At 28.7% G+C, this 23,612-nt stretch overlaps 2 protein-coding genes and 1 long non-coding RNA gene across 12 annotated transcripts; 1 reads left to right on the top strand and 2 right to left on the bottom strand.

Moving 5' to 3' along the window:
• Nucleotides 1-7,398: 7,398 nt before the first annotated feature.
• Nucleotides 7,399-15,644, bottom strand: LOC114925321 (cytochrome P450 71D8). The gene is made up of 2 exons (XM_072217622.1): nucleotides 14,757-15,644; nucleotides 7,399-8,083 (listed from the first exon to the last, which is right to left on the bottom strand). Exons 1-2 carry the CDS (start codon nucleotides 15,642-15,644, stop codon nucleotides 7,472-7,474), a joined length of 1,500 nt encoding a protein of 499 aa, XP_072073723.1. The 3' UTR covers nucleotides 7,399-7,471.
• Nucleotides 7,587-15,899, top strand: LOC140179066 (uncharacterized). 7 transcript variants are annotated; one of them, XR_011872793.1, is made up of 5 exons: nucleotides 7,587-7,734; nucleotides 7,822-7,878; nucleotides 8,890-8,951; nucleotides 11,324-11,414; nucleotides 14,768-15,853. It is a non-coding gene; the product is annotated as an uncharacterized lncRNA (long non-coding RNA). The 7 variants fall into 7 exon arrangements; XR_011872789.1 differs by having other exon boundaries at nucleotides 7,594-7,734; nucleotides 7,827-7,878; nucleotides 14,768-15,899; XR_011872792.1 differs by lacking the exon at nucleotides 8,890-8,951.
• A 947-nt stretch (nucleotides 15,900-16,846) lies between these two features.
• On the bottom strand, nucleotides 16,847-21,106 carry LOC112748899 (uncharacterized). Of its 4 annotated transcripts, none has more exons than XM_072217620.1 (11): nucleotides 20,570-21,106; nucleotides 20,371-20,475; nucleotides 19,876-20,028; nucleotides 19,507-19,575; nucleotides 19,317-19,413; nucleotides 19,090-19,225; nucleotides 18,215-18,354; nucleotides 17,754-18,129; nucleotides 17,570-17,634; nucleotides 17,389-17,490; nucleotides 16,847-17,098 (listed from the first exon to the last, which is right to left on the bottom strand). In XM_072217620.1, exons 1-7 carry the CDS (start codon nucleotides 20,975-20,977, stop codon nucleotides 18,333-18,335), a joined length of 990 nt encoding a protein of 329 aa, XP_072073721.1. In that variant the 5' UTR covers nucleotides 20,978-21,106; the 3' UTR covers nucleotides 16,847-17,098; nucleotides 17,389-17,490; nucleotides 17,570-17,634; nucleotides 17,754-18,129; nucleotides 18,215-18,332. The 4 variants fall into 4 exon arrangements, with proteins under 4 accessions (XP_072073721.1, XP_072073720.1, XP_025652936.1 ...); XM_072217619.1 differs by having other exon boundaries at nucleotides 17,577-17,634; XM_025797151.3 differs by lacking the exon at nucleotides 19,507-19,575.
• Nucleotides 21,107-23,612: the final 2,506 nt, after the last annotated feature.

Below are 23,612 nucleotides of genomic sequence, written 5' to 3'. Positions count from 1 at the left end.
GACCGTCCAATGCAATGCGTCATCCATTTGAACATTTTATTGTATTTTTCTGATATAAAACCTTTGATCTTTAATTTGTTGATGTATCAAAAAAAAAAAAAAAAGTATGAGATCAATTAAGAGAAAAATAAACTTATTTAAAATTATTAATATGTTAAGTATATATATTAAAGATATAATTATTTATGTTATTAATTTTAAATTTTTTAAAGAAGTAATACTATGATATCAAAATTTTATATCTGAATTAGAGTTTTGATTATTGGTGAATTTAAAAAAAAATATTATAAGATAAATAAAAAAATAAAAAAAATTATACAAAAAATTAAATAAATTTAAAAAATATTCTTACGTGAGAAAAATTATTAGAGATATAATTATTTATATTTTTTTATTAGTTTAAATTTTTGAAAAAAGTGATATTATGATCGTCTATATATACCACAATTAATTACCAAAATCAATTAATAACCGTAGAATATATATAAAATACATATTAAAAATAAGTTAAACTACAAATGTATTTATACACAAATATATAATAGTTAATTTTTTATGTACAAATAATAATTTTGTTCAAAATTCGCATAAATCCAGCTTGAAAAAAAAGTTGAGACATGTTAAAAATATAATTATTCATATATATATAATTTATACTTTTGAAATAAATTATGATATTTTTGTTTTAGGTGGATATTTTCATGATGTCATCTCTTCATATGAAGATGACATTATAAAAAGTTAGACTTTGATTAGTAAATAATTTATATGTTACTAATTTATCTGTTAAAATTTGATTAGTATTAAATTAATTTTGTAGTTAATTAATGTGTTAGACTTTTATCTGTAAAGTATTTAATTTATAAATAGTTTAAATTTTAGTGATTTATTTATTAAAATTTGATTAGTACTAGCTTAATTTTTTTATTAATTTAGGTATTAGTAATTTAGTTGTTAAAATTTGATTAGTATTAAATTAATCTTTTAGTTAATTAATGTGGGTTAGACTTTTATCTGTAAAGTATGTAATTTATAAATAATTTAAGTCTTAGTGATTTATCTGTTAAAATTTGATTAGTATCAGTTTAATATTTTTTGTTAATCTTATGTGTTAGTGTTTTATCTTTGAATTATTTATTTTATAAATAATTTATGTGTTAGTGATTTATCTGTTAAAATTTGATTATTACTGAATTAATTTTTTAGTTAATTGATATGTTAGACTTTTATCTGTGAAGTATTTAATTTATAACTAGTTTAGGTCTTAGTAATCTATCTGTTAAAATTTGATTAGCACGAATTTAATTTTTTCGTAATTCATGTGGTACTCTTTTATTTGTGAATTATTTAATTTACAAATAATTTACGTGTTAGTCTTTTTTCTATTAAAATTTGATAAGTGCCAAATTAATTTTTTTTGCATGATGCAGCCGACTAGGTGTATTTATAGTGTTAGGACTTATGATGTAATAGAATATGCCTCTACATGACCGGATCATACCTTATTTGGAAACTGCAAGTTTGTATCACTTGGCGAGACTGAATAGTCATTGATTCTGAGTGGATATGAGTTTGGTGAGGACATTCATTAAGAGGTGGTGTCCTAAGACGCACACGTTCCACATGCCATTCAGAGAGTGCAGTATCACACTGCAAGACATGGCTTATCAGTTGAGATTGCTCATTGATGGGGAGACTGTTAGTGGGTGCCTCACTAACTTTTGAACCGCACATTTCTGACGGGAAACCAACGTGGGAGTGGTTTCAAGAGTTATTCGACGAGTTACCACCACTGAATAGGGTCAAGAGATGACGATCCACTTCACATGGTTTTACAAGAGATTTGGATGCTCCATGCCGATACGAGTGAGGAGACAGTGCGTAGGTACGCTCGTGCTTACGTCATGATGTTACTATCGACTCAGCTATTCGATGACAAGAATGGAAAGCGGGTTCACCTTCATGGCTGCTGTTTATGGCGAGACTTGACGAGTTGGGCAAGTATAGCTGGGCCTCAGCTACACTGACCTGGTTGTATAGATGCATGTGTTGGGTCGCAAACAGAAATGTGGTTAACTAGGCCGGACCACTTCAGCTATTACAGTCCTAGATTTTCTGGCAGTTCCCGACACTGAAGCTGAGTGGTTTTGACACATTTAGATTTTCGCTAGCATCCAAGCATCATTTAATATTTTGTGCATTAGACATGCTTATTTTAATTTATTATCCTTTTTTATGCACTACTAACAACAAACATTGTAGGTGGGCAACATATCTACTAACCTCCAATGTCAGGGAGCAAAGAGTGGTTCAGATGCATCTTGCTTTGGACAAATTGCGTGATCGACACATAAGTTGTTTAGATTTGGCTAATGTAGCATACACAATTGACATTATATATCTTTTTATTGTGTTTTCTAAGTCCTAGCCTGTCCTTTACAGTTTTTGTAGGAGCCTTATTCTGCTGCTGGGGTGGTAGCTGTTGTTCATCTAGAGATACTGGCCGAGGAGCATTGTAGGTTATGACGACAGGTAGTCACGAGATTGATATATTTTGTTATGATAGAGTGGCACCAAGTTGAAAGAGTTGTGTCGTAGCTCGACGGTATACAGCATCTCCTTCAACCAGCTCTTAATATAGACTGGCTCCATGCGAAGGATGGTAGAGGTGGAGATTGATGGTTCCCCACTTATTATCAGACGTGGCATCTGCATTAGAATAACAGAGTTTATTTTGTCCTGATGATGGAGAGAGTTGCTGATCCAAGTCCATCTGCAGAGTACCTTGACTGGTGGCATCAGGTGGCCCACAAAATTCTCTTCCCGGATGCCGCATTTGATGACCCTAGGCCGATAGATATATCAGAGGAAGCTTGTCGTAGAGGGGCATCTCAGGCACCTGCCAGGGTGCAAGTACCGGATGTGCCTGATAACGGGCGTGTTGAAGGTTGACAACGTGTTAGTACACATGCCTCCGATCTGGAGTGGTGTTGGCTAGACGATATGATGGATGAGGATGATGGCGATGATCACAGGAGAGGAAATGGCGATCATCGTGTTTGTCGAGGTAAACCGAGCAGTCGAGGTGGCAGAGGTGGAGATGGATTAGTTGCCCAGGTGAGAGTTCCGCTGGTGCGGACGAGGGAGGTCATGATGAAGGTGCGGCTGTTGGAGATGTTGAGACTAGGCTCGGCGGCGGCAATTTCACCGTTTGTTCCAACTCTCAGGTATTCGAGGATGTCGGCACCCAAATGTTCACTGATTTTGCTACCACTACCATGGGTATAGACATTGAGGATCAAATATCTAAGTGAAACTCGGTAGTTGCCAAGTGAAAAGTTACTAGAAGGAATCGTCTCAGGCTCTCAGCCACAGTATACTCAAAATGATGCTTATCAAACAAAGTGATGGTGAAGCACCTCGAGTCTCTCAGGTTGCGCTCTATTACTTTCACCAAAGCCTGCAAAATTGATGTCCAGTCCCCAATTGTGCTTTGGCCGTTTGTCCTCCTATAACAAACATTTCGACAAGCCCTCTATAAGTGGACTTCACCAGCGATGTGACTGGGAGATTCCTTGTACCCTTAAGTACATAATTAACACATTCAGAGATGGTGGTGGTCATGTGGCCAAACTGTCCCGTTATCCTGATGTTTGGTCCACTTATCATAGTCCATTCAGTTGGCCCAATCGCACATAGCCAGATTCTTAGTCTGCATAATCTCGAACCAAAACCAATAATCAAACTTTGCCTCGATCTTCGCATATACAGCATTCACAAGTAGCCTTTTTGTGTCCTGACCTTTGAAACTTAGGAAAAAGTTCGTCGTCACATGACAAATGTAAAATGCCCGATAAACACGCGGGGGTAGCCAACCACTATCAACTGCTGCTACGGCAGCCTTGATACTGTTGTGCCTGTCAGCCTTGATGAACAAATGACATGGTAATCAAGTTGTCAGTGTTCGCTTGAAATAAATGTAGCTGAGCAAGTGTGCGGACCATTATACCTTCTAACCTCCTAGGTACCTTTTTGTTGGTGTAGTGTGATGCGAATCAACCAAGTGCAACCTTTGTCGAATTCCTTACATTACTCATGATACTTAAGATGATCTAATTCTAACATCCTGTACTCAACTCCTCTACAGATGCTATAATCATTCACATTCAACACAACTTCCTCTTTATTTTGGAATGATTGCCCAATCTGAAATTTTGTGGGAGCGGTTCCATGATGCAATCTTTGACCACCAAAGGCAACATCTATGTTCGGTTGTTGCCCCATAGCATCCAAGTTCATGGTTGAAAAGTGTGGAGGATATTGTTGTGTTTTGAAATTTGATGGGCCTTGCTGTGTACGTGCATTGCTCCTTGTATCCTCACCACTGTCCCAACTATATCGAGAGGCTCTTCGTCTGAATCATCCTTTCTTATTGTATTTTCAACTCGATTAGGTTCACTGTCACCTACACAATCAAGAATCATGACAGGAGAACTAGCCATCTCAATTGCCAGCTGCCAAAATGAACAGTTCTCCAATGCTACACAACCATCTTCATCCGCACGGTTCAAATCAACCGCAACGGATGGAGATGCAACGATTGAACAAGTCGGTGCAACCACAGGCATCAAATTGGAAGCACCCCAAGCCAGTCGACTGAGAATTTGGAGCTGATGCCCCAGAACTGTTGACACCATCCTCCAACTTCGCATACAACTTGTGTATTCTGACCTCCGAAAAACTTCTCTGATAATGAAACAGAACCTGCAAATCTTCATCAGACCGTATCACAAATGTATCATACTTCACACCGGTTAATACAACTGCAATAGATATTTTATAAAATAACTTCTTCACCCACTTGGTCCCAAACACCCCAAACTTTTGCAATATGCTGGTTTTTAGATCTGACAAGATTTTCGATGAACGAATAAATATACTCAAAGGTTCTTTGTCGGTAAACTTCACACCCTCTCTTTTACTTTTATAATTTTTTTTCAGAGCAATACACTAGTGCTAAAAAATTATCCTCTCATTAGACATTATAAAAATGACTCTCTCCTTGATAATTACCTTCAATTTGTATATATAAAGCTTATAGACTTCATAAATGTGATAAGAGTTTTGTAATTTATGTATAAATACTTTTTTTCATAAACTGCAATAGAAGTCTCGTAATTTTATGTCCAAACGCTGCTTTTCATAAATTACAATAGAAGTCTCACGGTTTATTTATAATCAAATGATAAATTATGGTTAATAGCTGCGATTTATATAGAAATAAAATAGGACTGATATATAATGAGTTATATAGATTGTTGTATGTGCATAAATATAAATTTCAATTGATTTATTTAGATAAATTTTTTCATGTTAATATTAGATTAAAAAAATGATATATAACAATCAACATCTCTGACTTAAATATACTCTTAAAAAATTTAAAGAGTCGTGTATAAAGTCTTTTTATATATAGTAATAATGTACAACAATTAATATATAACAATCAACATCTGACTTTAGTATACTCTTTAAAAATTTAAAGAGTCGTGTAAAAACTAAAAAGTCCTTTTCATTTATAGTTAATACTAATAAGGAAAAGTTTTGGGAGTAATACTAATAAGAAAATGTTTAGGGGTGAGTATTTTTATTAAAATTTAATTATTAGTTAATTAGTAAAATAAAAGTGAATAATTTTATATTATTAGATATAATTTTATACTATTAAAAATATTAATAATAATTAATTAATGACTATAAATTATTAAATTTGTTGGTCTTTTAACATTTTTTCACTAATATAGTGTATAAAAATTAATTTCTAAAACGAATAAAGAAACTTAAGGTTTTTTATTTAATAAATAAAAAAAATAAAGTATTATTTTGGTCTCTAATATTTAAATTAATTTTTAATTTGATCTTTAATTTTTCAAACATCCTATTTCAATCAAAAAATTTTTTTAAACGAATTTAATATTATTCTACCATTAAATTTGACACGAACATTAACATATTAAAGAATAATAATATTTGATTTCAGTATTTAAGTAAAATCGACTCACTTAACAATCCTTAATATAAAATCAATTTCTTTGACTTTGGAACGTTGACGGTTGATTTTATGATTTGAAATTTTATAAAAGAAGAAGAAGAACGAAAAGGAAAAGTGTTTCAAGTGGAGTGACAAACGGGTTAACCCGCCCCGTCAAGTAAGGCGGTCCCAAATTTCTCTTTCGCTCCACCTAACGGCGGGTTGGCGGGCTAAACCCTCCAATTCTCTTTTTTTTATTATTAATTTTTAAAATTTTTTATTAATAAACTCTTAAATATTAAACAATATATATAATTTCACAACTATTTCAGTAAATTTATAATGTCTAAAGACATAAAAAAATTATAATTTTTAAATTTACAAATATTAAAGTCTTTATAATTCTAAATATATAATAAACATAATTATCAACCAAGTTTTTTAAAACAAAATAATAAAATTAACATGGTAAAAAATAAACAAATATTGTCCAAAACATATAATTAAACATCTTCAAATCTCTAATTAATCAAACATAAAACATAATCCAAATTATAACTTAGAACATTTTCAATTACAAAAAAAACGACGGGCCCGCCAAGAAAGCCCACCCTACCCCGCCAAAACCCGCAGATTAGGTGGCCTTTTTAATTATAGAAATTTTTTAAATTTTTAACCTAATCCTCTTTTTTAGCGAGTTACGCAGGTTGATCTGGCGAGTTTCGATCCATTTGCCACCCCTAATTTCAAGCATGTTTTTTGTTTTTGTAACGCTAAAAATGTTAATTAACCTCTATGTCACTCACTTCATTAATTATTCGTGTCAAATTTAATGATGGGATAATATTAAATTCATTTAAAATTTTTTAAAACAAAAATAAAATCTCTAAAATATTAAAAATTAAATTAAAATTTCTCAAATATTAGAACCAAAATTAAAGGTTAATTACCCTAAAAAATTCATTACTTTCATATATACACAAAGTTGGAGAAGTTGTGTAAATATACCATTTCGTAATACTATTACATAAATAAAGAAAAGGTAAGGATCAGCATTTTTTTAATTAATTTTAGCCAAGATTTGATCAATATAATTTTTTTTATACCAATACGATAGATAGCATATTTAAACTTTATTTTACATATATATAAAAATGTTATTACTGGCTAATTGCTAGACGAAAATAATTAAATTTACTAGTTCTATATATAACATTATTTTTATATAAAAATTTTGTTAAGTAACTAATACTCAATCAATCAACTATCAATCAATTTATTATTAATTGATAATTCTAATTTTTTAAATTATTATTAATTAATAATTATTCAAATTTTATTTTTTTTAAAATATGTATTAGGAGTTATTTACCTATACGTTTCCTTTATATAAATGTTGGTAACTTGAACAGAAAACTTGATTAGAACATTATGATAAAGTTATGGATCATAAACAGTGGGAATCAAACACAAGGCATGTTTTCTTCCAATTGCCAAGCCAGCGAGTTCAGTCATGTCTACATCTTCAGACTTCATCCCACTGGGGAGTTCCCAATTGAAATGGTAAAGTAAGAGAGCCAAAGGAAGTGTAACGCTGGCAACACCAAAAGTCATGCCAGGGCATATTCTTCTTCCTGCCCCAAATGGTAAATACTCAAAATTATTCCCTTTGAAGTCCAAAGAACCATCTTCAAACCTCTCAGGTATAAAACTCTCAGAATCATGCCAGTATTGGGGATCTCTTGCAATTGCCCACACATTAACCATCACTCTTGTTTTGATTGGTATAGCATAGCCATGAATGTTGGTTGCTTCGGTGCATTCTCTGGGTATTAACAATGGAGATGGTGAGTGTAACCTTAGTGTCTCTTTGACCACTAACTTTAAGTAACTTAGATCTTCAATATCAGTTTCATGAATTGTTTTCTTTCCTCTAAGTGCTTCTCTTAATTCAGTTTGTGCCTTTGCCATCACTCTTGGGTTCTTTATCATTTCTGCCATGGCCCATTCTATTGTTGATGCTGTGGTTTCCGTTCCAGCAACAAACACGTCCTGTAAATAGTTGAAGTTTTCTTTATCTTTTTATTTTCCTATTTAACTAATTTGTATTTTAAAAATATATTCTAAGAGTATAATAATAAAAAATTTTTATTTTTTAATAAATTAATAATTTTAAAAAATTAATAATTTTAAAAAATTAATAATTTTTAGTAAAATATATTTTTATAATGTTTTAAAATATGTCTTCAAAATACATTTTAATACAAAATTTTAATGAAAAATAAAACATGATAAAATACTAAAACATGTATGAAAGAAAGAATCAATTAATAAAACACGACAGGTCATATATTGAAATGAGAAAAACTATATATACTTTTTAAATACTAAAATGACAATTTCCTCCCTTCTATTTGTAAAATGTACACTTTAATCTATTTGGTTAAAAATGTTAACAGAATATTTCATTTAAAAAAAATTAAATATTTTATTCAATAAAATTAATATTCTAATTTACCATATTATCCCTTTATATTTATTTACTAACTAAACTCAATTTTTGAATTAGGATTCCAATTCCCTCACGGAAAAGTATAGATAACCAACAATATTTTTGAACAATATGTGAACAATGTGAATTAATAGGAATAAAAAAGTAAATTAATTTTAAATTTAATTAGTAGCATTAAATTAGAATGTAGTGTATTTTTATTTTCAACATGGTCATTGTTTACCTAGCACTCCCCTTCCCTCATAGTCGCTCAAATATCTATTTATCTATATTATCGTTCCTACGCTATTTCTCTTTCAATCTCTCCAATTTCCTTTGTTTGTCTCTGCCATGCATCGCTACCTAGGTGCTTTCATTGCTGCATAGCTTTGTGTAATCATCACTGTTATTATCAATTCAAGTAATAAGGTTTGGCATCTTTTTCTCAAACTCAATTAATTTACAAAAAAAATTCATATCATTGGCAATCTTGGATATATCCCTAAACCCTTCATTTTGAATTTCTTGTTTTTGCATAGCTTTTTTTTGTCGTTTCTTTGCTTCTGTTATAGTTATTCATTATTAATTATGCCAATTTTTTTTCATTTTAGCAAAATGTCTACCAATATTGAAGCTATATCTAATGTCAATGAGTATAATAGAACTGAATCTTCTATTGAACAATTATTTACCGATAGTGATGAAGAATATGATATTAATAAGGATTAATGCGTAGAGAGTTATTTGGATGATGAGGAGTGGAACGAGGATGACTACATTTTAGAAGAAAAAAGTGAAGTAGAAATTAATATAGAGAATGAAGGTGAGATAATGGAAAGATTTTGTAAAAGTAAAAAAACTAAAATGCACTATTTATTTGATGTTGCAGGATATATATTAAAAAAGATAAACTTTCTAAAAATCATTCTTTAAATTTGACAATTCAATGACAGATTTAGAAGTTTCAAGAGTTGAGTATCGAAAATTGCAGCTTGCAGAAGGGACAATACATCAACATAAAAACATATTTTATTATGCACAATGCTCTTTATTTAGGTTAAAGAACTTACTTGGTAGGGATGTGAAGGAATGAGATATTGATTTTTTAAATTTGGAATTTATTCATCTCGACTTGTTTTTAAATTTTGATAAAGTTGTTAATAAATTTCAATAGTTTTATGAAACAAATTATTTATCAATATTAATTATACATATTAACAGTGGTAAGATTTTTTTATTTAATGTTAAAATAATATATATTGATATCGAAAAATTAATAGTAAAATATAAAAATAATTTTTAACAAAAATTTTGGTAAAATCATAATTTAATAATTAAAAAATTATTGAAGAGTATCTTAGAAAAAAATAATTTAATTATTAATTTTTTTAAAAATATTTTAATAAAAATATAATTTAATCAATAAAAATTAATTTATTGAAGGGTATTTTAGTAAACAAAATTTAATGATAAAAAAATAAAAAAATTTTTAAAGGATATTTTTGTAAAAATATTTTTTTTTAAAATGAATAAAGTTAACATTAGTTAACACAAATTTAAAATAGATTAAAGAAGAAATTTTTTAAAAATTATAAGGAATGAGAATGTATATTTTATAGAGAAAATTACACTCCCTTCCCCTGTGAGATGCTAAAATAATATTCTCTTCCCTTCTATTTATAAAATATACATTCCCCTCCCTTATAACTTTTAAAAAACCTCCTCTTTAATCCATTTTAATTTTTTTGTGTTAACTAATGTTAACTTTATCTATTTTTCAAAAAAAAAAAATTTTTTACAAAAATATTCTTTAACAAAAAATTTATTTTTTTATCATTAAACTTTACTTACTAAAATATCATTTAATAAATTATTTTTTATTGATTAAATTATATTTTATCAAAATAATTTAAAAAAAATTAATAATTAAATTATTTTTTTCTAAAATATCCTTCAATATTTTTTTAATTATTAAATTATAATTTTACTAAAATTTTTATTAATAATTTTTTTATATTTTACTATTAATTTTTTTATATTAATGTATATTATTTTAACATTAAATAAAAAAATATTACCATTATTAATATGTATAACAATTAATATATATTGATATATCTTACTAAGAGTTTTTTTAATATTAAAATAATATATATTGATATCGAAAAATTAATAGTAAAATATAAAAAAATTATTAAGAAAAATTTTAGTAAAATTATAATTTAATAATTAAAAAATTATTGAAGAAAATCTTAAAAAAATAATTTAATTATTAAAATTTTTTAAAAATATTTTGATAAAAATACAATTTAATTAATAAAAAATAATTTATTAAAATGTATTTTGATAAGTAAAATTTAATGACAAAAAATAAAATTTTTATTAAAGAATATTTTTATAAAAAATAATATATATTTTTTTAAATGGATAAAATTAATATTAGTTAATACAAAATTTAAAATAGATTAAAGAGGAGGTTTTTTAAAAATTAGAATGAAGGAGAATGTACATTTATAAAATAGAGGAAAAGGAAGTGTTATTTTAGTATCTCGCAAAAAGAAAAATGAAATTTTTTTTATTTTATAAATAAAGAGAAATAGAGTATCATTTTAGTATCTCTCAGTGACATTTTCTCAAAAGAAATAATACAATCATATGAAATATGTAAAGACCGTGTTGTGTTTATAATAGTTGTTTGATAATTAAATTGGGATATTGTAAAAGGAGACCCTAGTATGAGAGAATCTGAGCCGCTTTTTTTTATTTGGTCAAGACTGATGAACTTCTGTCCTAGTACACAGTAAAAAGTCAACAAATTGTTCGCTAGGCGACAGGTGGAGGGCATGCACGAGAGAGGCTTGGTCCCAACTCCCAACTTATCTAAAAGTTATGGTATGTTTGACTTTCAATTTAAAACTTCAGAATCAGTCAATCACATTTTCAATAATTTTCCCTTTGAAAACTTCCAAATCATTATTATTCTCTCGAGTTTTTTTTTTTTTTTAAATAATTCTTGGTCTAAAACAATATAGATTTTATCTTTTACAAAGTTACTCTGTAACCACATTATTATTATTATTGACTATGTTATGCTAATAAATTAATATAAATTAAAAATCATTCTAATGTTTATAAGAGCATTTTTAATATTTAGTTTTAGTTTTATTTTATTTTAGATCTTACAAAGTGTCATATAAATATTTGTGTGATTATATATTATAAAATTTAATTTAAAATTTAATGTAAAATTTATCATTCAAATACTTAGTTTTATTTTAATTTAATTTTAAATTTAAATTATTTTTTAATTATTTCATTTTTAATTATTTCAAATAATTTTAATTGAATTGTAAAAAATTAAATAAAATAAAAATATAAAATTATAAAATTAATAATTATAACCATATTTAAAAAATATTACACACTAATAAAAATAAATTTTAAAATATTGTTTAATTAAGCATAGCAACAATAAAAAAATAGAATAATAAAATAAAACAAAAAAAAAAAAACAAAGAAGATGAGAAAAGAACCTACATTAAATTGATTTAAATTTATTTTTTTACCAAATTGATAAGAAGATAACAAAAAAATAGAATAATAAAATATAGAAGTACAACTAAATACATCTAATTTATTTAAATATATTTTAATTGAATTTTTGTTGTAACGTTACCATAACAATATTACAATAACAACGTTTTAATATTTATTTAAGATTAATGCTATATGCCCATTAAATATTATTAGAATATAACTCAATTATTAGAATATAACTTTTATCTTTATATTTATTTGTTTTATCTAAATTCATTTTTTTATATTTTCAGATTTAATTTCATAAATATATGTTAATGTTAGGATATTTAAAAAATAATTATAAATTAATAAATTTATTTTAAAAAAAATACATTTATTCAAGAACGATAATGAGAAACAAGCAAGAGAGGTGAGGAAAGAGGTTATAGTTTGATTTTTATTTTTAGGAGAAGAGAAAAAACGATTTTGCTAAAATAAGGAGTATAAACTTCAAATTAAAAAGTATTATGTGACAAAATGTTAAATTTTAATCACTGTGACAATGTTTCGTGCTAAATACAAGACATGCTTATTTATTTTTATCATGATTCAGCATTCGTAGTTAAAATTTAATAGCTAAATTCTATTTTTGTGGTAGTGCTAAATAATGACAAAAAATACTAAAAATTATTCACCTTAAAATTTTTTATTTTATTTAATGAACTTTAATAAAGTATACAAGTGGCATCATTTTATTGATCTATTTTTAAAATAATGTAGTCTCTTTTTACTTATGTCATCAATATCATTTTAAAAATAATATATCATACAAATTTTAATTTTATATCATTTCAATTATTATAAAAATAAAAAATAATACCCAAAATAGATTTCATTGAAATTGCTCTAAAAATTATACATCACTAAGTCAATTAGACAACTCTAACAAATAGTTTGTACGTGGTAGCTGGAGCTGGAAAATTCATTAATCCAGAATCAGCTCATTCACCACTAGGACTATTCAATTCAAACTTAAATCTTTTATAAAAAGAAATACAGTTTTGATATATTTTAGAAAGATATTAGGTCTTATCATTTTTTATTTGAATTAATATTAGCCAATTCTCTTTTTTTTTATACGAAAAATATTAGTTTCCCTAATATTTCCGATCAAATAAGAATATCGATTAGTATATTTGATTTAAAAACGACTTTTTTTTATATCATCCATTTCTTTCCTTTAAAATTATTTAATCGGGTTAGAATATTTATATAAACATTATTTTTTATATTTTTTTATAAAATAAATAACTATTATGATAATTAAATTTGACATAAATAATTATTGAATTTTATTATATATCTAAATATTTTTATTAACTAATTTTAATTAAATTAGCTAAAACTCAACAAAAACTATTTAAAGACATGCGTGTAAAATCACACACTTCTTTTTATATCCGTAAAAAATAGCACCGAAATTTTTTAACCGTGACACAAAAATTTTTTAATTTTGACACAAAATTTTTTAATTTTGACATCGAAATTTTTTAAAATTTTGAATTTCATGTTGCAATTTTTTTACTTCTTATTTTTTTTTCTTCTTTTTTCATGCAGAATTTTTGTATTTTTTTTATAAATTTATGTGTTTCTTCAAAAAATTTTGTGTTTATTATTGTTAGAAAGAATAAACAAAAAATGAAACAAAAATTTGCATAATTGTTTCTATTCTTTTTTTGGTTTTTTTTTTTTAATTTCTTTTTAGAGGATGAAACAATAAGAATTATGAGAGTGTGAAACAAGAAAAACTATGAAAACAAGAAGAAGAAGGAGGAGGAGGAAGAGTTGTTGTTACATGTGACACATAAAATAAAGTGCTGCAGTTCTTTTATTATTTTTGAAAGAAGAAGACGACAATAACGACAATAACGTTGAAGAAGAATTGCGCAGAAAAAATAAGACAAAACAAAATACTATAGATTTTTTGTAATTCTTTTTTAGAAGAAGAAAACGACGTTAAAGAATAATTGTACAAAAGGAGAAGAAAATAATGAAGAGAAAAAGGAAAAAGAAAAGAAGAAGAAGAAGGTGGAAAGAGATAATAATAATGAGGGTGATGATAAGGAAGAACATACAAAAAAATACACTTAAGTAAATTTGACTTGTTGATTTGGTTAAAAAATTATTTAGTTAGTTAGTATTTCTTGTAATAAAATAGTTAAATTTTTTATAATAGAATAATTTAACATTTTTAAAACAGGATAATCAAACTGTTACAGCCGATTAATTATTAATTCAAAAATGACACAAAACAAAGGCCGGTGTAACGAAAGATTCAAAATGTTTAGTTTTCAATTTAGTATATATATATTCTGCCATGTAGAGGAACAAGGTATATATGTGCAAACAAATAGTTTCTTTTTGAATACTTAGGCACGTGAGATCTTATATTCATCACCCTAAGACAATATATTAAATGGACAAAGTGTACAATAAATATTGGTAAATATTAAACTCACAATATGATATTTATAATTTTTTAGTGTATATTTTTATCTATTTAAAACTTTTTTATGTATATTTTTGTTTATTTATTTTAATATATATTTTTTATTTACTTTTATACTGATAAAATAAACATAACGAAAATAAAATAAACACACACAAAAAAGTTACAATGAATGCATTAATTAATGTACTAATTAAGTTACTAACCCCAACGACAGCTTTGATGTTTGAGATTGTTAGCTTGGTGTGGAGACTGTTACTTTGCTGCACTCTCAATAGAACATCAACAAGGTCTTCCTCCTCTACATTAATCCTACCTTCTCTTTGCTTCTTTTGATGTTCCATTACGATATCCTCCAAGATCCTATCAAATTTCTTGTACAGCTTCTCCACCTTGGACTTCAACCCACTCAAATAATACAGAGGTTTGATGGATGGAAACAAATCCGCCCAATGAAACCCTCCAAAAATTTCCATCACTTCTTTGATCAGAAGCACAAACTCGTCAAGATCCTTGTTGTAGTTACCAAATGCCGCCCTGTAAACAGAAGCAATTGTCAAGGAGAAAATCATGTCAGTGAGATTGATCCGTGAACCCGCGGATTCACGGATCTTCTGAACGAGATTTTCAGTCTCGGCTTCTCTTACAGAAGCCAGAGACTGAACCTTTTTCACACTCAAAAGCTCCAGAGTACATATCTTGCGCATGTCTCTCCAGTACTGGCCGATGGGAGAGAATGCAATATCTGCAGGGCCATATACAAGGGTTGGAACAGCAGCAATAAAAGGCCTCTTTTGAAAACAGGCATCATGGTTTTTGAGTACCTCCTGGGCTAGCTTAGCGGATGATACAACCACTGTGGAGTTCTCACCGAGTTTTAGGTGCATGATAGGTCCATATTTCTTTGCAAGTTCTCTGAAAGAACGGTGTGGTAGTGGTCCTGCTAGTGCAACTTGATGGATGTTACCAATGATGGGTAATTTCCATGGACCAGGGGGAAGGTTAATGGATCTTGGTTTGAAATATTTTGCAAGAAAATGCAAGACTGTGAAGACCAAAATTGCAATACCCAGTAAGTAGTTTTGAGGTTCCATGTTATTAATTAATTAATCGACCTCTGAAGGTATGTGCTTGTAATGATTTTTGCTTAGATTTAGCTCCTATTTATACAACTTTATGTAAATGAAAAATCTTAATTATTTAGGATTTAGGAAGATAAACTACAAAATATCGTATATATGCTTTCAAGTTTCAACATCAAAGGTAAAATTTGTCAACCAGGTGATCTTGAAGTTTCATAAAATTCGTGAATGGAAGTATCGTATGCTTATCTTTTTCTAATTGCTCAATTATTGGACTTGATTTTCCACTTAGACACTTTCATCATCAATCAACAGCGGATGGAAATTTGAAATTTGACGTGGTTTGTTTTTTTTTTTTTACTTAAATAACTTAAATAAAAGAAGAAAGAAAAAACAAAAGAACTAATTAAATAGAAGGATAATTCCTTTAAAATTATTCTTAAATTCTTTCCAAAAAAGAAGGAAACTCTATTTGAGGTGGTTTAATTACATTTAGATTTTTATATATTTTAATATTATATTAAAATTAAATAAGTATACTTATAATAGATAATATCTATAATGCACGGATACTGACACGAATACGGGACACGACGAGATACAGGATATATACACCGACACACAAATTTTAAAATCTTATAAGATACGGGGACACATATATATATAAAATATGATATATTTTTTAGAAAAAATCGTAGTAATACTTTGATATTTTATTGATATTAAAATATAAATTAATTTCTTAATTGTTTTTAATATCTTATTTTAATTATATAAAATATTTAAAATATTTTTTTAATAAATAATAATATATATTATTTTTAAATTTATTTCAATAATATATGTTAAGAATAAGGTTGGATACGCTGATACGTGATAGTATTTAGGTGTGTCTAAACGTGTTCGAAATTTTTTTTATTTTTTATTAACACTACAAGGGACATGCCGAATAGCGGCGGTTCTACAAGCGTTGCCTATTAGGGGGTGGAGATTTGATTTTGCGGCGGTTTTGAAAAACCGCTGGCACAACCGCAGCAAATCAGATAATTGATTTTGCTGCGGTTGCAAAACCGCCGCTATTCTGTCAGCGGATTTAAAAAAAAATTTGCGGCGGTTTAAAACCGCCACAAATCTATGTAGAATTTTTTTAAAAAAATGAGACAGTTTTGAACTGTCTCAATTTCATACCTGAGCTTATAAAAAAACTGAATAACGGGAGGAATTAATTATGTACTCTATTTGCATTTGTAACAGCATATTGGTCCACCTATAAGTGAATCTATATACACTTTATTTGCATTTGTAAACAAAAAATAATAATGCAGTGCATTTATGTGTAGTACACAATAGTTACATGAATTCACATGAGAGAGAAAGAGAGAGAGAGAGAGAGAGAAAGAGAGAAAGAGTGAAGAAACTTTTTCATAGCAAGCTTCATCAAGAAGAGCAATGATTCCACCTGGTTTCTGCATCAAAAGGATTGCTTTAGATAATGAGGGCATAACATTTTGAAGGCAAATTCAGAGGAGACATCTTGAAAATTCTTTGTAATAATTGCAAAGATGTCTACATATTGTAAACAAATTAGTATCTAAGTTGCATTTCTGAATATTACAGAGTAAATCAAATACAAACTACATAAGCAGTTTGCAAACATATATATATATATATATATAACATTAGATGTTGCTCTATCAGATTGAAATCTAGCTATAAATATTGCAAAATGAAGCATAGCCATAAAGTATGTATAAACCTTTCCAATTAGATCAAGTACATCTTGATTATCCACAAATTCTAAGTAGCTCCAGTCAATCCCTTCTTTTGTATATCTCTCTTGTTCCATCTTAAACACATGCTGCAGGACATTATCCATGTTGGAATGCATGTTATGAGAAAAAGTGATAGTTGAAGTTGTCAAATATCTAAAAACTAACCTCATACCTGGTTGAAATGTTGCTGCAGCTTTTCATTTGTGAAATTAATACAAAACTGCTCAAAACTGTAAAGAGGGAATTAGATATCAACTCAGATTTATGCTACTCTCAAGAGGAACAATGATATGTGTGTGCGCGCGCGCGCACACGCATGTGTTTGAGTGAATAATATGATTATGTTCACCTGTTATTCTTAAAGCTTTCAAAGCCATATATGTCAAGAACACCAATGAGACATTTTGACTCTGGGTCTTGCCCAATTGAGACATTGATTTTTTGGACTAACCTGCACATAACAATAGAACAGATAAAAAATTATTCAGATTCAAATAACATAAGTGCAATAAACATAGGATAGGACACATTTTTCATATTTTAAATTCATAATTTTACACTTGACATTAACATAGCACCAGTCAAATAAACAAGAATATAGTGTTTTGGCTAAACCATCCCTGCTAACCGTTGCACCAAGAGGATCAAGACTTCTTTTAATAACTTCCTCTGGGGTAATCATCACACGCTTACAAAGTACATCTTCCAAAGCACTAGGATCGCACCTGAAATAAGAAATAATTTAAAAGATATGTAACATTAACAAAAAGAAAGCTATTGCAAATGATAACAATAGAAATTTGGTCACACATGAGAAGTTCTGCGGTTATTTGGAGATGCAACTTGGACTCTTCATTTTCTAGAACTGATGAATCAGTTTCTTCCTCTGATTTTGCAAAGTTAATGTTTCCAAGATGAAGAATAGCAGCTATAACTCTGAAGATTGCTTCCTAAGAGGAAGGAGAAAAGTATTCATTACCATTTTACTTGAAAGATTTGCTACCATGGGCAGATAACAAAAATATTAGCATAACTAAAAAAGTGCAATACCATTTCAACAACCCAGTTGATATAGGAGAATATAAAACAGCAGGTATGTGCACAATAAACAAGCCAATAAACAGCAGTATGATATTACAAGCATAATAATTAGCAAGCTTATGTAGTGCTCACATCATTATTGTCAACCAAAACCATAACAATTCCTCTTCAAATCTCTCATGTTTACTAGAATTCCAAGGTCAAACAAATTGTCATATAATTGCCATATATAGATAGAGGTGAGCAGAAACAACTCTTTAATTTGAAACAATATTAATAACAACCAATAATATATAAAGTTTCTTTTAAAGAGATGGGATTCAAGGCTTCCAGAGGCTTGAACTCATAAAAAAATAGTCTCTTATCACCTGGATACCCTGAGCCAAATCTGAATCAAAATAACCTGAAAGCATAATCTGAACCAAGAAGATATATAATGCATAATGCTGTTAATCTAGCAGCAAGAAAAACTTTTCCAAAAAAATTTCCTTTCCCTTTTGGGTCAGCATAATCCAAGCCTAAAAGACAGAAAAACATAAACAGGAGAAATTAAATTGAAGAGGCCACATCTATGATAAGCTAAGCAAATCCAACGGCATGAAATAAACTACAGAAAGTTTTAGGACTAATGAATCTTCAAACACCTTATGATTGGGAGGTCCAAGAAATTGGGAAGTCCAAGGGCAAGTATGGAAGAATATGCTGGTGACAACTCTGAAGGCTTTAAGACCACTGTGTTTCCAGCTGCTACTGCTCCTATTAGTGGCTCCAAGGATAAACCTGTCATTAATTAAATTGTAACTCCCTCTATTAATTTGCTATACAAATACTTGATCAACATAAGGAAAATGGTTCAAAAAGCATGACTCACCAAAGGGGAAATTCCAAGATGAAATAATGAGGACTAGGCCCAGAGGTTCAAGAACAATTTCTGCACTACTAAGCAGTGCTATTTGTGGCAATTTAGCCTATCAAAAAACAAATTTGAATCCATTAGGCTTGAATGCTTATCTTTGAAATTTAAAAAAAAATGGAATTAGGAAAATTGGCACTGATCTCACCTTTTTGCCTGATATCCAATATTTTAAGTTACTCAATGCAAAATTCAAGGACTTCATCAAAGTTCCTATCTACTTAAAATGGCCAATTCGTTAATTAGCAATTAGAACTGAAAAATAGTTTTCTTTTTTTTTTTAATGTTACTATTATTACTACTCAATGCATGCATAATGCATGAATTTAAAAGAAAGCTTAAATTAGGAAGGAACTATATTGATTAAAGATTAAACTAATAGAAAGGCAATAATAATAATGTCAAATATTTTCATTAAACTTAGAAGTGGTAAATAGTATATATGATGACACACTTTTTTGAACAGAAACAAACCATTTTCAAGTGTAATTATAAGCAAATTAAATAAAGGCATAACCTCATCTCTAAAAGCTTCAACTTGATGCTTTCCTAAGTCGAGCATTAAGGCCTTCAAAATATCTTCTTCTTTTTCAATGAGGAAACGACGCAACCCTTTGAGTTGTGATTCTCTCCATGACACTTTCTTTGTCTCTCCACTCCCATAATACTCCTTCATATCATTCATAAAATATTGCATTAAGCATAATAATGAATAAACCAAGCATAATCAATCTTTTGATAAACTCATAACCACACCATCAATGGTACCCTTCAACATATACTAATTTCAAATAAAATAGAACAATCAAACTAAAATTTCGAAAGAGAAAGAATCACGCAACTGCTTATTAAATCCATGAAAATAAAAGGTTGAGCTCCTCCGCTTTTCACTGAGGAAAACTATCAAACAGTTTGTGTGCATATTCCATAAAAACAACAAAATGCACAAGATAACAAGTTTATGCTATATCTAAGATTCTGGGAACAGAAAACAGAGTCAAGGATATGGTACCGTGAGCAGGTGGGAACTGCGCGGAGGATGATGGCAGCTACAAACTGCGTAGACGGCGATTGCGACTGTGACTGCGGGGAAGACCATGACTACGCGAAGTGAGATCTGCAACACACAAGACAACAATGGATCAATGTCGTCAAGAAAGGGCAAGAGAGAGGAAAGGAGGGCAGAGGGTACAGGGGGATGAAGAGCTCACCTGGGTGCAGAGCAGGACGGTGCGAGAACAGACCTCCTCCTTCTCCCCTGGGTTCATCGTCTTCTGCTTCTCCTTCCCTTTTCGTCGTTCTTCTCCTTCGTGAGCGCGCGCTCTCCCTCTCTTCGCGAACACACTCTCTCTCTCTTCGGCTTCAATGGCGACGACGGCAAGCTTAGTGGTGGCGGCGGTGGCAAGACGCGACGGTGTAGACCCGCGATGAGGACGACGACGGCGCTGGCTTCGTGGTGAGCTGATGCGGTCTCCCTCTCTCTTCGCAGTTCTTTCTCTTGCAGTTCTGGCTTTCCGACGGCACGGCAACGCGACGGCGGCGGCGAACTCAGCAGCGCCGGCCCGGCTCCTTCCTCCCTTTCCTCTCCTTCTCCGTTTCTCCCTCTCTTCTCTTAACATTTCTTTCTTTCTTTTTTTATTTGTTGAAGCTGCTGAGTGCTGAGTGTTGTGTTTTTAGGAAAGGGGAATTAAAATATCACCCAAAAAAATTAGGTTAGCAGCGTTTTTTTTAAAATTTGTGGCAAAATCAAATCAAATAGCTGCTCTTTCCCTGTTTACTATTAAAACTGCTGGAAATCCATCAGATAGCGACTATTATCAAAACAGCTGCTAATTGTGTGCCGCTATCTTCCGCTTTTGTGGTAGTGTAAAACACGGTTGGACACGACAGATACGCGTATCAGACGATTGTCAAAATATTCTAAAAATTATATCATTGGTAAAGGTACGATTTGTTATAAAATATCTGACATGTGTGTCATATAGTTTTATTACTGGTTTGAAACATTTTAACCTATAAATAATTGCTCAAAATTTCATAAAACTTAAAATATAATAATTTTAAAATACAAATACATGTCTATTATTGCTAAGTTATCTACTTATTAACGTTCAAACTTTTTGAAATTTGATATGCTGCTGCACATTGATCACTTGCGTATCACACTAGTAATGGTGTAGTTTCTTCGGGAAAGTTATGCATTATCTATAAGTTGTAACACTAATTTTGTTGGTTTTGTCTTAAAAATATGCCTAAATTTCAATTGTATTGGAAATTTGGAATAAACAAATAATTAAAGCCATAGTATACTAATAAATTTGTACCTAATAAATATTATCATCAGTTTTGCTAGAAGAACAAAAATAAATAATTAATCAGACAATGAAAATTTTATGCATTTAAACGGTTGCAAAAATAAATAATTGTGGATCAAAGCTAGTACCGGAATTTTCGAACTCGCTCGTGGCAAATTCAAACAGTTGCAAACTTGCAATAGCCTTACTCATCAAATTGTTGAAAATACATAATTACTAGTATTTTTACCTGTAATAATATTACGAAAATATAAATCTTGTAAAAATACGTTAGTTTTATTCTGACATTATATATTATAATACAAAAGATTTATAAAATTAAACTACTTTTATAAAAAAGGGTTATAAAGACTAAAAAAACTAAGGTTTTCGTAGATAAAAAAATCAAATAATAAAATTTTATTTTTTTCATGTAAAAGAGTTTAATCTTTTTGCTAATAATTAATTTTGACATTTGTTATCTAAAATTTGAAGAATTTAACGTGTATATTTTTACATTTGATTAGATGTTAAATTTGTTGCATAAATAAAAATAATTAATTTTTATGCTTACTATTTAAAAAATTATTTTTTTTCTCTATGTATATAAAAATATAATTAGATATTAGCATAAAAAATTTATGTTGATAGTTATAAAATTATCTCAAAATTATTTTTTAAAAAAATAATTGAATTTTGATTCTAACTTTTAATCACAACATTAGTATTCTCTATAAATTATATATAATAAATATTTGAAGAAAGAAGAAAAAATATAAATATAAATTAAAAAGATAAACAGTAAAATTTTAAAACTAAATAAAAAGATATGCATATAATAATAATAATATCTTTTATTTGAATTATATTATGTTGTTAATTTTATTTTTTGTAGAACAGAAAGGTAGAGAAAAATAGAGAATAAAAAAAAGAGAGAAAAACATAAAGAAGAAGAATGAGAGAGGGAGTTTGTTAATTTTGGAAGAAAAAAATATTTTAATTGTAATACAAAATATCTAGTAACACATACATTTTGATTTGTCAAATTACTAATATACAGAAATAGAAAAGGGAGAAAGGTAGATAAGAAAATGCACGAAGAGAATTTATTAATTTTAGAAGGAAATGTTTCCTCTCAATTTTAATAAGAGAATGTCATGTGACACATTTTGGCTATTAAATTAGTTAGTAATATATATATTATATAATATAGCTATATTTTAACTTTAATATTTTAATTTAATTTTAATACAATTAGAGAATATCATATTGCACATTTAATTGTCAAATTTGTAATTAGTCATTGATAATGATATATAGAAGAGATAAAGTGGTGAAGAAATCAAAGAGATAAAGAAAGGTAGAGGAAGGAGGGAATAACTCTTTAATTTTGGTAGAAAAGATTTAATTTTAATTGCAATGAGAGAGTGACATGTGACACATTTTGATTATAAAATTAATAATATATGAAGGTTTCAGAAGGCTTAGAGAAGGGAGTTGAATCTATGTCTTTCTTTAACTTTTAAGTATTAAGCCTTAAAGATAGAACTTTAAAACTGATTTCTGATGATCTACGCAACGGATAAATCATGAGACAATTTCGTTTTGTCTCATAAAAACCAGAAAATAGAACTAAAATAGACAACATTGGTGGAATTTTCATTATGATCCAAGTATTACATACACCAATTTTCTAGGACTCAATTCAATCCTATTTAGGCACACAAGTTTCAACATAAACTTGACTTGGCTATGCTAATACTTAGACTCACCACACTTAGGTAGCGTTTGGTAGAAAGATAGAGACGGAAAGATTGAGACTGAGAGACATACAGAGACTAAGAGACAGAGATTGAAATAAATATCAGTATTCTGTTTGGTATAAAGTGGAAAACAGAAATTGAAACAAGAATGAAATTCTAATTTAATTTGTACAAAGGGTAAAATTGGAATTAATTAA

This window comes from Arachis hypogaea, chromosome 15 (assembly GCF_003086295.3).
Source record: "Arachis hypogaea cultivar Tifrunner chromosome 15, arahy.Tifrunner.gnm2.J5K5, whole genome shotgun sequence".
NCBI classification, from domain to species: domain Eukaryota; kingdom Viridiplantae; phylum Streptophyta; class Magnoliopsida; order Fabales; family Fabaceae; genus Arachis; species Arachis hypogaea.
This window is presented reverse-complemented; position numbering and strand designations above follow the sequence as displayed.

Coding starts and splice junctions, on each gene's coding strand:
- LOC114925321 (XM_072217622.1), bottom strand. CDS start 15,644: ATGGAACCTCAAAACTACTTACTGGGTATTGCAATTTTGGTCTTCACA. Junction 8,084..14,756: donor ACATCAAAGCTGTCGTTGGG/GTTAGTAACTTA, acceptor AACTATTTACAG/GACGTGTTTGTTGCTGGAAC.
- LOC112748899 (XM_072217620.1), bottom strand. CDS start 20,977: ATGTTAAGAGAAGAGAGGGAGAAACGGAGAAGGAGAGGAAAGGGAGGA. Junction 19,576..19,875: donor TTGAAGCTTTTAGAGATGAG/GTTATGCCTTTA, acceptor CATTTTAAGTAG/ATAGGAACTTTGATGAAGTC. Junction 18,355..19,089: donor TTGGACCTCCCAATCATAAG/GTGTTTGAAGAT, acceptor CCTTCCTCTTAG/GAAGCAATCTTCAGAGTTAT.